This window comes from Aspergillus stella-maris, assembly GCF_047715825.1.
Source record: "Aspergillus stella-maris strain CBS 113639 unplaced genomic scaffold BDV14scaffold_89, whole genome shotgun sequence".
NCBI classification, from domain to species: Eukaryota; Fungi; Ascomycota; class Eurotiomycetes; order Eurotiales; family Aspergillaceae; genus Aspergillus; species Aspergillus stella-maris.
Genome location: NW_027396883.1, coordinates 48,871 through 62,378, shown reverse-complemented (window position 1 = coordinate 62,378; position 13,508 = coordinate 48,871). Strand labels below are relative to the sequence as shown.

The window sequence follows — 13,508 nt, the reverse complement described above, 5'->3', positions numbered from 1 at the left end:
ATGTAAATCAATGATACCTCATGCAACGCGCTTTTGCCTTTCATGGATTCAGTCGGCGGTCTAAGACCTACTTGCTAATGTTGTTCTAAACCGATAGCCACATTTGAACTATTTACAACCGCGAAGCAAATACCCATCTCTAAAGATAATGCACGCTAAAGTCTATGGTATATAAGTAGATATAAATAGACGATTTCCGTCTTCAAGCTCTCTGGCTCAGGCAACCTGCTCAAAATCACTGTGCCCCGTCTTTGCGGTATGATCCTGCGCACCTTTCTGCCCCGTAAGTATCTCATTGCAAACATTACACTGGAGGCTAAAAGCAGAAACATCCGTATAATAATTCTTCGCCTGCAGCTGCTTGCAAAGCACCAGCGCCTTCTCAAGCAACAAATCATCCGCCGTATCAAACACCGTCGTGTCGAATTCCGGCGAAACATTATCACCGGGCGAGAGCGCAATGGTGTCATAATGAATTCCGGAGTATACCAAGAAACAACGCCTTGGTTTTCCCTCGTTGAAGCGATCCACTCGTAGATTCCCAAGGTCAATAGAGCAGATCTCGACGTCGAAATGCTTGCTCAAAATGCTCATTTCGATGGCTCCGCCCCAGGACGTCTCGGTCCTTATCCATCGACAATAGTCGTCCCGCGGCTGTCCCAATATTGCAGATGAGTACTCATCGGGATTACCCTGGATCGTCTCCGCCACGGCCGATCGCAACTCAACCATTGAGTCCGACCCCGGTAAAACCGCTGTGCTAATCGCCCGGAACAAGCACGAGTTGTCATCTGGCATGACCCTAAGGACGACTATCCCACCATGCTCAAGCGAAGGGACTTTCGGCGTGTCCTCGGCAACGGGGTTCTGCTTGCGGGATAAAGAGAGTTTCGGAGAAGATGGCCGGGCAATAGAATCGGCTTCGTTGGAGGTGGCAGCAGTAGTCGGCTCAGCCACTGGTCCGTCCTTGGGCGTAATGGTAAGCTGTTCTCGATCTAACTGAACACCCAACTCCGCGAGCTTCTGATGCGCTTCAGCGGCGTCCAGCAATAGCGGTTGCGGCGGATATCCGTACTTCACGTCATATGCTGGTAGCCCTGTCTTTTCTATGATTTCGGTTCGGAGGTCGCCGACAGTCGCATCGTCCCCTAAAGCGACGGTGTATTGCCCGGCGGGACCGCGTATTCGAAGTCTCATTTTCAGAAGTATCGTGTTGGGTGAGTGAGGATGGAAGGAGGGACAGGTGGGATTGTGCCCGCGAGATCAGTGACGCAGTTCGAGGGGACAGTGGGGCAGAAGATGCGAGGAGGTGCCAGAATGTTTCTATCGAATAATAGCAACTTATAGTCTTGGCTCCGAGTGCCTGGCCTGTGTTTCATATAGCAGACTTGAAAGGAACGAGTGCTGCCTGTCTTGCGACGTGAGCAAAGCACAATGACAATGGGCGACGAGCGATGCGATATCGACGTGCGGGGAATGCTGCAAAGCACTCCGCACTTGCTGTCTCGAGTCCACCACCACGACCAAGACTGGCAGATACCAAATCTGTTGTGATTAGTGGGCTATCAATATTGCATACTCACTGGAATATGAGCTTCATATTGCAAATTACCGCAAACGTCGGGACTGCTGGAGTTATCGTGAGCGAAAGCTTTCAGGAAGTATATAAATGGCGTGGTCACGCAAAGCCTGCTATTGGAAGCTGGAGTCACAACCAGGATTCGGCGAATTTTGATGCATCACACTACTCAAAAGTAGCGTAGAGGACATCACCCACACGATGATTACATATACACACTGACATCCATGGAGTCTCTAGTACACAGTAGGCCACGAACGCAATGCAATGTCTCTGGTAATTGTATGGTAATGATACACGATATGTAAGTTACGGTATCTTGAACTGTAACCAGGTCTTAGTCATCACATTGCGCTGCGAACCTCTCTCGTGCTGCTGCTGCGTGCTTCTGAACGTTCAGTTACTCTTTAGTGAAATCATTCAATTGCCCAAGCACCTCCCAGCAGCCCAACAGCTCTGTTCTGACTTGCGGTGCTGCCCACTTGCTGGTGGTGGTAAACCACGATGGAGAACAACTCCGAATCGTCGCAAGCGCAACCAACTCCTGAGGAGCCCGTCCAGTCCATCGAGGGCGACAACAAGGACAATGGCCCGGCCAGCGCCATCCCAGATGAACAGTGGAAGTATATGATGGATGTTGTCCTGGCGATCTACGATGTTCGAGAAGCAGAGTGAGTCCATACCTTGTCGAGATGCGCGACAGCTTAGCCACAAGAGGGAAGCTTGCGTCGCAACGTCACGATTAGCCCTATGCTCACATTGCCTCTCTTATGCAGTGGCCACGACCCCTCGAGACTTTTCCACCGTAGCGTCAACAAGCGCAATGTCCCGGATTATTACGATATAATCAAAGAGCCGATGGCTCTCAGTATCCTCAAGCAGAAGATCAACAAGCGCGAGTACAAGAGTATCTCGGAGTTCGTGCGAGATTGCGCCCTGGTAAGCCACCATTGTCTCTACTATTGTCGCACATATTGCCTGACATGATTCGCCACATAGATTCCTCACAATGCGCAAACATACAACCGACCCAACTCTCAAGCGTACGAAGACTCGCTCGTGATCAAGGATGCCTTTATCACCGAGCTTCAGAAATTGGTCAAGAATGGAGTTATCCCCGCCGAGGAAGCCGAGTTCCCAGATCTAGGAGAGATCCCGGAAGCCGACCCTCTACCAGAGGAGGAAGAAGAAGAGGAAGAAGACGACGAGGACGATGAGGATGATGATGACTCCGATGACGAAGGCCGCAGGAAGAAGAAGCGCGGTTCTCGTCCCGGATTAAAACGAGACGGCGCAAAAGATGATGGCAGTAAATCTGCGGATCCCGATCAGAGGAAGAAGCGAGGCCGTCCTCCGCGCGTGGACACACCCATGGAAGCCAGGATCAAAGCAGTTCTGAAGGGCATTAGAAAGTTGAAGGGCCCCGGAAATCAGATCAAAGTCCGACACTTTGAGCGTCTACCAGACAAGGGCGTCTACCCTGACTACTACATCGAAATCAAAGACCCAATCGCCATCGACATCATCAAGCGCAAATCAAAGCGGAAGAAGTACAACTCCGTGGACCATTTCATGAGGGACATGGATTTGATGTTCAACAATGCCAAGTTATACAATCAGCCGGAAAGCCAGATCTACAAAGATGCCGTTGACCTCCAAGTGGAAGCAAAGAAGCTTGCAGATATCGAGAAGAAGAAGCCCGACAGTGACTATCTCATGGAGGATGGGCGCTTGCCGCTTCCTGATGGAATCCTTCACAAGAATGAGCTGTGGAAGGTTGGAGACTGGGTACACATTCAGAACCCTAACGACGTGACCAAGCCGGTTGTGGCTCAGATCTACCGGACATGGCAGGACGCCGAGGGCGAGAAATGGATAAATGCTTGCTGGTACTACCGCCCAGAGCAGACCGTGCACCATGTCGAGAAGCACTTCTACCCCAACGAAGTTGTTAAGACCGGTCAGTACCGAGACCACCGGATTGATGAGATTGTCGACCGATGCTTCGTGATGTTTTTCACAAGATACAACCGCGGAAGACCACGCGACTTCCCTCTGGATAAGGAGGTCTATGTTTGCGAGGCTCGATACAACGAAGAGAAACACAAGCTCAACAAGATCAAGACCTGGGCCAGCTGTCTTCCTGATGAGGTGCGCGAGAAGGACTATGAGATGGATCTATACGATGTGCCCCGTAGGATCAAAAAGATTCCCAGCCCGATCAAGCACCTTCTCAAGAGCGATGCGAAGGAAACGGATGATTTGCCAAAGCCAACCTGGGGCGCGGACAATGCGCCGCCGGTGGTGGGCGCAGTCCACTGTCGCCCGCGAGATGAAAATGTAAGGATATTCTTGCCACCTAAACCTATACCCTCATTGCGATTCTAACAACGTATTCGAGGAATCACCGCCTCCTGAGCCAACGCCATCCCCGCCGCCTCTCACCATCCCTCAACCTCCTCTGCAGTCAGTTGCTCGACAAGGATCGATGAGCCAAGCTTCGACACAGCCTGTTGTCAACAGCCCTGCCGCCCTTCTCGCTGCAGCAAGCCCAGTTCCAGTTCGTTCGCCGGCAGCGCAAATGGGACCTGCTCACCATTCACCGGTCCCGGTTCCTCCTATATCATATCATCAAGCTCAACCCTCGCAAGTGTACCAACCCGCTCTACCACAGAGACGCCCAAGTGGATTCATGAACCAGAGCCCGATGCCAGGTGCATATCAAGGACCAGCCACACCCATCGCATACAACGTCCCCCAGGCTCCACAATACACACCCTATCAAATGGGCCGCGGGCAGGGCCTTCCAAACGCATACAACCCTAATGCCCCTCGATCGATCGAAGTCTTCCACCTAAGCGACACTGCAAACGCAGCCATCCCAGCAGACATCCGCGACCAATTCCATTGTGATGACCAAGGCCACGTGCTCTTCTTCTCCAGCGCACCACTAGACATAGGATCAACAGTCCAGCAAAAACTAGGCCACTCCCTCAAATACCTCGCCGCCAAGGAAGAGCGCCGGAAGCTCATCGAAGACAAGAAGCGCAAGGAGAGCATCGAACAAGAGGAACGCGAGAAAGCTATCAAGCGGCAGCGGGCCGACGAGGAATCTGCACTCGCCGTCAAGGCGGAAGCCGCCTATGAAAAGGCCGTTGACGTCATGACAAAGGAAATCCTCAATGGCACAGACCAGATCTACAAGGCGCTCTACCAGGACCAGGCGGAGGTCGCGAGGGAAGCAGACGCCAAGGCTCGTGAGCAACGCATTCTAACGGATCGTACCGTTCAGGCGAAGATAGCGCAGATCCAGGGGAGCTCAACGAAGCCGAGTTTCGTTAGTCTTGGGGGGAGTGGGATGTACCTCGATGAGATCGACCCTGCTACATGATTGTTCTCAATAATATCGAATCTTTCATTTTACCGTCTTATCTATATCAGCTCGGCGCATTAAATGAAGGTGGTGTTTAGGGGTGGAATTTGTCAGGCCCATAGTCAGCGCTTGTTAAGCAAATTGATGTATCTTAAATGACAGAGTACTACCATTCATCTGCACTGATAACAGTAGAATATTCGATCTCAATCCATTTGTTTAATGATTTCTGAACCAACAATACTTTCTGAACGAAGACGCATTTCGTAATCCTGCGCATCTTCGCATTTCGTCCTTCGTTTCCCAAGGATCGAATCACGGTAACCACAACACTTTAGTTTTCTACCCCATGGAAAAGCTACGATGCCTGAGGAAGAGAATAGTGTAGAGATAAGAAAGATCAATCATTGACTCGTAAAGCTGCGTACGTATAGACTTTAGTCAAGAGCAAGAGAGCAAGAGAGCAAGAGAGCAAGGGAGCACCAAATGTACATAGACAGTCCAACAAGAAGGGACAAAAAGGTAAGTAGTGGGTTTGAGCAAGGTAAACTCAGCAACTTCTTGCTGGAAATCACAGGGTCGAGTGGGAGAAGAGTGTAAGCAACCAATGGATCGGATCAAAACAAAATACCCCTGACAGTAAGATAGAAGAGATAGTTAGAAAAAAAAGATGCCCGGTCAAATGCGACGACAACCGTTTTAGCGAGACCTAATATATAGAATCTCTTCATTCATTTTGGAACGCCCCAAAATATTCTGGAAACAAAAGCAAACAAACACCAAGATCTGTCTAATCGGCGATGAAATGCAGGGCCACCATGCATGGTTGATGGCGGTAGAAGGTAGAGATGGATGGGACTGTATTCGATGGTGACTGTTGAACTCCCAGAGATCGCTTCAAATGTTCTATGCAAAATCCCCTTTCCGTTGCAAATAGTGCGGATTGTATAATCGTTCTTCGAGGATGAGAAATAAACCCAACGCCGAGGGCTGGCACCGAAATGATGGCCGTTCTTTTTAGTTCGTATATTCATGGCGGGACTATATCATAGTTCGGAGAGAAGGGGTTGCTTTGCGGTGATCACGCCTGCAAGGTGGATGTCTTCCCGGTGGGCGTGGTTTCCTCGCTGCTGTTGCGCTTGCTGTTCTCTTCTTCTTCCATCGAGAAGACGAGATCACCCTCGCCTAGTTCTTGTTCCTCATCTATCTTGCTGGTGCTGACTGGCGAGGAGACAGTACGATCTAAGCGGCTGCTAGCAGGAGTTGACGGGGTGTGACGTGCTGAGGACGGGTGTAGAGATAGTCCGCTAAGTTGCTGCGAGATCATCGATGCTGAGCTGGTCCGAGGCGGGCTACCGATGGGGCCGAGGCTAGGACTGCCACCAAAGTGTAATGCAGACTCTCGTAGAGGAGACCCAAGGTGTGTAAGAGATCCATATGCCTCTTCTTCCTTCTTCTGCTGGCGCTGTTTGGCAAATAGCGCACCGAAACGAGACGGACTTGAGGCGAGTGGGGAGTTGACTTTCGAGAAGCTGGAGGCACTCATGCCTAGTCCACTGAGATCGCGGTGGCTGGAGCTCAGCTCATTATCCGTGCGAGATAAACGGCGGAGCTTCTCTTGAGGTGTAAGGACATCGTCGTGAAGGTTCATCGGCAGGTAATCTTCCTCCATTGGGAAATTGCTATCCTCCCAGTCGTCCAGAGCGTTGGGCCGGGGGACACTGGCGGAGAGCATTCGCGGTTTCACCGGTCGTTGGGAGTGCAAAAGTCGCGATCCAAGGCCATCTTCAAACAAACCAGGCGGCGAAGACCCAATGAACGAAGAGGAAGGTTTTTTTTCGCCCAACCCGAACGAGGGGTCGCGAAGATTTCGGGGTGGGTTCACTCTCTGTGCGGGCGGCGACGACAGTTCTAATCCAAATCTAGAGGGCACAGAGGCTGCAACGGGTCCATAGCGAGCGGCATGGGAGATACCCTGGCTATCGAAGGAGGCGGGGAGTGGCGCATCGAGAGCAGTCAGGTAGTTGTGATTCGGAGACATGGGGTAACGGAGTTCTTCAGGTGGTGACCCATACTTCGAACCGGCCTCGGAAACTAGTCCTGTATCGATCGACGGAATCGTATCATACGGCGGCGCTTGCGGCGCCTGTTGCTGCTGTTGTTGAGGGTGTAGCGCGGCAAATTCTTCTTGTGAGGGAAGCTGAGAGACATATCGAGGGTCATGGCCGTTCATGCGCTGTTGAGAGAGGACGGAGTTGGTGAGAGCCGAGTCCTGGTTGACATAGGCCTGAGGGTTGACTCGACCACCGAGGTTGAGGTGGCTTCCACCCATTCCCATACCACCTGCGCAATGTCGGTTTACTCGTCGTCCATCAGGTAGGATGTGAGCCAGCGCACACTTTGCTCCGAACTTGCAGTTGCCCTATACTCGCGCGAAATCAAAAATGAGCAACACATAGCTTGTCAGGCGCCAGAAAATACCAGCGGAGAGTATAATGCACATACCTTTGTAAAGTACTTGCAGGGCGCATACTCGATCGTAGCGTCGGTCGAGTGGAGGAAAGGACAAGCAGGTCCAGCCTGACAGGCTCCTTGACGGAAGAATTTGCAAGGCACATGTTTTGTGTCTGAGACAAAAGGCAAACAAATTAGCATTGACAAAGAAAAGAAACAATGGTGGTGTCTTAGAATGCACGAATAGGGCAAACAATTGGAGGGATTGGTGGCTTACTGCTTTGGTTCGGCGGGCTGCGGGCAGCCATGTCGAAGCCCGAGGGATTGCGAGAGTGACCGTTCTGCGGATGCTGGGGTCCGGACGGCACCGGCAGGGGAGCGCGTCCTTTCATGTCACTCGAGAGACGGTTGTGAGAGCGAGAGGGAGGGCCAGCAGAGGGGTGAAGCGGAGGATTGCGAGGAACCGACATCTGCATCTCCAGAGCGAGAGATCTTGAAGGTTGCAGCAAAATCTGGAGGGGTTTAGCGGCGGAGGCGACCTGCGAGTGGGGGGACCGTTGGCGGTGTGCGTTTCCACTCCTGCTATCTATCTACAGCAATAAGAGCTGTATAAGTGATAGCAAGTCGAGGATGTATGCTCACTGCCGAGTACGTGAATCATAGGTAGGCATTCACAGCCTCGTTGCAAAGGCGTCTACTCGGACTCGTGCTCTCTGCGACTCGGGATTGTTCCTACGACAGAGCCAGCCTAAACTGGAGATGCGAAGCCGAAACAATGAGCAGTATCATGCGATCTCAAGTCTCCGGCAGCTACACACTCAAAGGGAGGAGAGAAGCTCCATTATTCCGGAAATTCGAGGATAAGCCGCTGGATCGGTCGCCACATGGGATCAGATGAACGCGAGGGATGACTACCACCAGATAGATATGCGAGAGTCTTGCCTAACATGACGCCACCCGAGCGTCCATCTGGCGACATCATGCGCCCTGGTTCAACTTTCAACCCTTCCCGAGCGAAGCGCAGGTACCTTTCCCCGTATGTTGTTGTTGTCTCACTTGGGCCCAGACTGTCGTGACTCGTCAGGTATTCAAGCAGCCTCAAGCTACTGCAGCCGTCAAATCACAAGTCCATGATCTGCTCGGCGGAGTGCCCGCCGATCGCAGGGTTATTTGTACTCGTTAAGTGTAACATCTTCCCCACATCTTCTCTCGTGCTGGGGATGGACACGTTCGAGGGACTGCGTTTGCATTGCACGTTGTTCCGTACTTTTGGATCTGGCGGTAAACGAATGGAGGTACAGTGCGCCTCGATAAAGCATCAAACTATCATAGTGAAACCTTGACAACAATATTGCTGCAGCAGTAGCAGCTAGTCATTACATTGGAGCTCCCTCAAGACCTAAACTCTCCTGCGAGAGATCGTCAGCATGCTAAATTCATGAACTGGGAATATAACACCATACCCAGAATCCTTCCCTGGTCATGCCCTCGGGCAGCGTCTCAGAACACTTCCGCCAAAGATCACGACAAATCCTTGCCCTCACTCTAGCTTGGTTCTGCCAGATTCTCCAGTCTTTCCTCACATTTTCCTTCTCCTGCGGCGAGACATCAGTCGCTCCGTCACCATGCACCTTCACCAAACGCTCCGCAAGCTCTTCCTTCTCGCCCTCGAGCTTCTCAATGTCAACCCGAAGCTCGGAGCGCAGCGGTTTGGCATTGAGGGCGTTCAGCTCAGCCTGCGCCCTCTTTTCATCTTCTTTGAGACCAGGAAGTTGCTCCTGTAGCCTTTCAATCTCTGCATCAATGGCCGCTACAGCGTCGGGGCTGTTCTCATCCGATTCTTCTTGGAGGGCATGGTAGACTGTTTGTTTTCCTGCACCGGTGACATCAGTAAGTATGTACCGAGTACTTCGAAGCTTTGACCTGGGCTCACCAGCTACCTTGCACTCGATCTCCTTCTTCTGGTGTAGATCCTTCAGGGCCTTCACTGCGTATGCTGCGTTATACGCATTAACCTCCAACCCACGAAAGCAGCAAAGGCTACTTGCTCTTAGTGACCTTGTTGTGCAAATTCATCGAGATGTCGATAGCAGAGTACGGACGACTACTCGCCAAGTAACATTAGCCACGAGAAGAGAACCCGCAGAAATAACAGGCAGGCCTCATACTTCTGCTTCCCTTCAGAGCCAAAACAAGCAGCATTAGCGTCGCTGAGCGATCCAAAGGCTTGCGAGCAGAGTCAAGAGGGTAGGTAGGTACTTACGGAGATAATCCAGAATCAAAGCGGTGCCGTCAAGGGAGGCTTTCTAGGTGTTAGACGATCCGTAAGGCATGTACTCTTTCGTTTTCCGTTACTTACCATCTTTATCTTTCGTCGATTTCTCGACTTTGCCTCCTTTCTTAGGCGGCATAGTAAATGAGAGGAGAGAAAGTTGTAGGTAGGAAAATTGCGGAATGAGCCAGGTGGTGAAGTGGATGGTGCTCTTAGGAAGCAGAGTAAGATTGAGCAAATTATCCAGATGACAGCGTGAGTTGACAGAACAGTACAACAGGAGACCAATGCACCTGAGATTCAGCGAGAAAAAGGGACAATGAATGTTGAAATTCAAGAAAAATGCTAAATCTAAGTAAAAGTCTCGGCAACCAAACGCAAGATGCTAGAAGTAGAAAAGTAATATGCAGATGGAAGAGAGCTTGATTCAGCTATGTTTTTCCCATATCGAAAATACCCGTCCGCCGAAAATGAAAACCACTGTGCTACAAGACAGTATGCCCATTAAATCCCAGTTTTTACAAGAACAAGAAATGAAAGATATGAAGGTAAATGCAAGTAAATATCGGGTATCACATGACAATCTGTACACACATTAGCAATGGACATAAAACGAGAGAGAGAAAGGAAGGGCTTACGCAATCGTTCTCTTTCGGGGCCTGGGGAACACCCATTTCCTCGAAAGTCTTGGGGCCCTTGCCGGTGATAGCCGGGGCCTTTGTGGGCTTCTGAGGTGCAGGGGCGGCGGGGGTGGCAGGGGCTGACGGGGGTGCCATCGGCTTCGGGGTTGAGGACGGCTTGGGGGTTGCGGAAGGTGATTGCATTGACTCGGCGCGGGGAGGGAAGTTTCCCGAGGAGGGAGAGGGCCGCGGGGAAGGCATGGCGCCAGGAACAGGTGTCCGTGCGGGTTTTCGGTCTGGGACATTGTCCAGACGTTGAGGACGTCTGCGCATATCCTGTCTTGGAGGGTCCATAGGCGCCGAGTATCCAATATCTACAGCAGACATGGAGTGTACGCTTGGAGGGTGAGAGCCCGGAGGCGTTGCCAAGCCTGACGTTGCTGAGCCTGGCGAGCGGTAGCCCATCTGGCTTGGTCCGTATGAGGCAGCACGGTTGTACTGACCAGCATTGGGGCGAATGTTTGGGTTGATTCCAAATGCGGAGCTCGGCCGGTTGTCGGGCGGGTATCCAGGACCAGGGCCAGGACGGCCTTGAGGCCCGCGGTCAGGGTAAGGAGCTGCAGAGGGTGGAGGGTTATCCGAAAGGCTCATCCTGGATGGATCGGGCATCTCAAGGTTTTCTGTAACTGGCTGCATCGATTGCGCGTTTGAAGCTCCACGATTGTGGCCTCCATAACGAGTAGACTTGATCCTAGCAATCGCAACGTTTTCGTGATCACGGCGCGACAGCGTCTTCGATCGAGAGATGCTGTCAATTCGGCCAGTGGCATCCTTGTTTCCGCTCGCTGCAGCTTTGGCATACCAGCTTTTGGCTTCCTTGATATCAGTCGGCACGAAGATCCCGACTTCGTAGAAGTAACCCAGCGCAAATTCGGCAGTTGGAAGGCCACTCTGCGCCGCTCGCTGGGCGTACGTAAACGCCAACTCGTCGTTCTTCTCGAAGACCCCTTCGTGGCCACAGAGGAACCATTTGCTGATGGCCATCTCAGCCTCAGGTTCACCCTGTCGCGCTGCGAGCGCGTTGTAATGCAATGACAATGCCGGGTTGAAATCGCAGCTAAGCTGGCCCAATTCGTATGCGGCTCCCATCTTAACCTGGGCCTTGGCGAACCCGTGGTAGGCGGCCTTTTCGATATTGATGCGGGAGGCGTTGAGATCGAGAGGGAGGTATGTTTCTGGAACATTGACCTGAGGTAGTTCGCGGGCTAGAAGCATACCGTATACCTAATCAGATGTCATTAGTTCCTGACATTCAAAGCCAGATAAGGAATACGCACATAGGCGCCTTGAGGCGCGTTTTCGTCGCACGACTGCGCAGCGAGACTGATGTATTCAAGACCCAAGCGGTAATCCTGGCGCTGTCCGTGCTGGCCAAGCAGTATCATCATACCCAGACGCTACAATTGAAGAGTTAGCTGAAGTGGCAGCTCAGGGTTCCGGCAGACTTACGTAGTACGAAGCAGAGTCTGCGAAGGCGACTCCCTTCTCGTAGTGTCTAATGGCCTTCTCCGGTTCCCCAGAGCTTTCAAACTGCATTCCGATGCGGTACTCGGCTCTTGCGTAGCCCTTTTCGGCAGCCCTGGAGTAGCAGCGGAAGGCCTCCTTCTTGTCGATGCGCCAACCAAACTTGCCGAACTCTAGCCACATACCCTTGATGAACTCCGCCTTGGGATGGTACTGATCGGCCAAGAAGTTGACGATATTCAAGGCATCGTTCCGTAGCTGGCGCTCCACCGAAGGAGTCTGGGGTCGCGGTGGCTGAATCACAGACAGACGCGCCTCATTCTGCACAGCGACCTCGACGTGGGCGAGCACGTCCTGGGCCCATGCCAGCTGCATGTCAGGGTCATTTGAGGAGAGAACGGGCAACCTGGCCTTCTCCAGATTCGCTTCGCGTTGTTCATCGGTAGGAGGGACGTTGGGAGGCGGGTTGCGCAAGACGGGGAAAGGGGAGAAGTTGGGGGAGTCCATCACGTCGTAGACAGCCGCAGACTGTTCGTAGTGATTCGCCTCGTAGCCGGAGTGAAGAGGCTGACCGTGAACTTGACCGTGGACGACAGCGGCAGAAGAAGAGCGATCAGGGAAACGCGGGCGCTCATACTGGGCCTGGCCGTAGTGCATGCGATGGGGACTGCGGGCCTGGTGTTCGAAGTTGGCAATATTGTCCTGCATATTCTCCGGGACTTCTGGCATAACCCTATTAGTCGGTAATTTATTGTCCTGCAATTAGCAACATATCCCAAAAAAGGAGCACAAGTGGGGGGGGGGTTTAATATGTAATTGACGTTGTGCGGTGTGTCTGGGTTCTGCTGAGGGGCGGATTTTCTGGGCTAGAAAGCAGGAGCAGGAGGAATGCGATCGCACCTTTGAGGAGACGGAGAGATGACTTCGGGCATGTAGGGGTCGTCGGCGCTTCCTGGATACCATGTCGCAGACAGGCCTCCCTGGCCGCGTCCCTGTGGTGGTCGATTCATTGTTCTCGAGAATAAGCCTGGACTACCTAGGACCTGTGGCTCGCTTTCTTTGCTTTTCTTCTCCTTTTTTCTGCGCCGGCGAAAGCCACCCCTGCCAATAGATTGCTTGCTGGGGCTTCGGGGAGTCAGACGAGGGCTAGGTTCATCGCAGGCCCAAACAGACGGAGGGAGCAGGCAGCGGGATTAAAAAAATAATGACAGATGGAGAAGCGGATCTCGTAGTTAAGGCTGGAGAGGAGTAGCAGCGGCGAGAGAGATTAGGGAAGGGATTGGCAGTGCATCCAACAAGGAGGGGAAAGGAGACCGCGCTCGGGATGACCCCGCTATAACTTATACACGGTGGGACGCCTAGCTGGATAGTCTGGATAGTCTGGATAGTTCTGAATTGCGCTGGAGCTGTTGTAATATGGCTGGAATTGCGATTGTCATCTACAGATTGAACAGCTGTTGCTAGGCGGGGTGCAGGTTTTCTACGCAGACTGACTCCTACTGCACTCGGCATCAGCACAGCCAGACTGGAGCGCAGGCAGCTGAGATTCTCTTGCTGTCATTGATACGGTGATACCACAGTATGGCAGGGACCGAGATCCACTGCGCAGAAAAAAGGAGAGGCCCTTTAAATAGAAACCCGGTTCACTGGTTCAGAGCTGGAGACCTGACAGCCAGTCAACCGCTC

The 13,508-nt window shown here is 52.3% G+C and overlaps 5 protein-coding genes across 5 annotated transcripts; 1 reads left to right on the top strand and 4 right to left on the bottom strand.

Annotated features, from left to right (window-relative positions):
- Positions 1-101: 101 nt before the first annotated feature.
- BDV14DRAFT_150964 (ubiquitin-specific protease OTU1) lies at positions 102-1,326 on the bottom strand. Its single transcript, XM_073766561.1, has one exon. It carries the CDS (start codon positions 1,195-1,197, stop codon positions 217-219), a length of 981 nt encoding a protein of 326 aa, XP_073622933.1. The 5' UTR covers positions 1,198-1,326; the 3' UTR covers positions 102-216.
- A 593-nt stretch (positions 1,327-1,919) lies between these two features.
- On the top strand, positions 1,920-5,217 carry BDV14DRAFT_150908 (putative RSC complex subunit (RSC1)). Its single transcript, XM_073766560.1, has 4 exons — positions 1,920-2,250; positions 2,356-2,518; positions 2,579-3,919; positions 3,981-5,217. The coding sequence occupies exons 1-4, from the start codon at positions 2,084-2,086 to the stop codon at positions 4,968-4,970; spliced, it is 2,661 nt and encodes an 886-aa protein (XP_073622932.1). The 5' UTR covers positions 1,920-2,083; the 3' UTR covers positions 4,971-5,217.
- An 816-nt stretch (positions 5,218-6,033) lies between these two features.
- On the bottom strand, positions 6,034-7,882 carry BDV14DRAFT_193336 (putative spindle poison sensitivity protein Scp3; the record flags this gene model as incomplete). The annotated part of the gene is made up of 3 exons (XM_073771765.1): positions 6,034-7,374; positions 7,458-7,579; positions 7,684-7,882. 3 exons carry the CDS (start codon positions 7,880-7,882, stop codon positions 6,034-6,036), a joined length of 1,662 nt encoding a protein of 553 aa, XP_073622931.1.
- A 900-nt stretch (positions 7,883-8,782) lies between these two features.
- On the bottom strand, positions 8,783-9,817 carry BDV14DRAFT_205165 (putative TBP interacting domain protein; the record flags this gene model as incomplete). The annotated part of the gene is made up of 5 exons (XM_073774680.1): positions 8,783-8,815; positions 8,870-9,279; positions 9,340-9,402; positions 9,670-9,708; positions 9,766-9,817. 5 exons carry the CDS (start codon positions 9,815-9,817, stop codon positions 8,783-8,785), a joined length of 597 nt encoding a protein of 198 aa, XP_073622930.1.
- Positions 9,818-9,896: 79 nt separating this feature from the next.
- BDV14DRAFT_150901 (putative chitin synthase activator (Chs3)) lies at positions 9,897-13,322 on the bottom strand. The gene is made up of 5 exons (XM_073766559.1): positions 12,723-13,322; positions 11,808-12,555; positions 11,636-11,755; positions 10,317-11,582; positions 9,897-10,262 (listed from the first exon to the last, which is right to left on the bottom strand). Exons 1-5 carry the CDS (start codon positions 12,830-12,832, stop codon positions 10,251-10,253), a joined length of 2,256 nt encoding a protein of 751 aa, XP_073622929.1. The 5' UTR covers positions 12,833-13,322; the 3' UTR covers positions 9,897-10,250.
- Between the last annotated feature and the right edge of the window lie 186 nt (positions 13,323-13,508).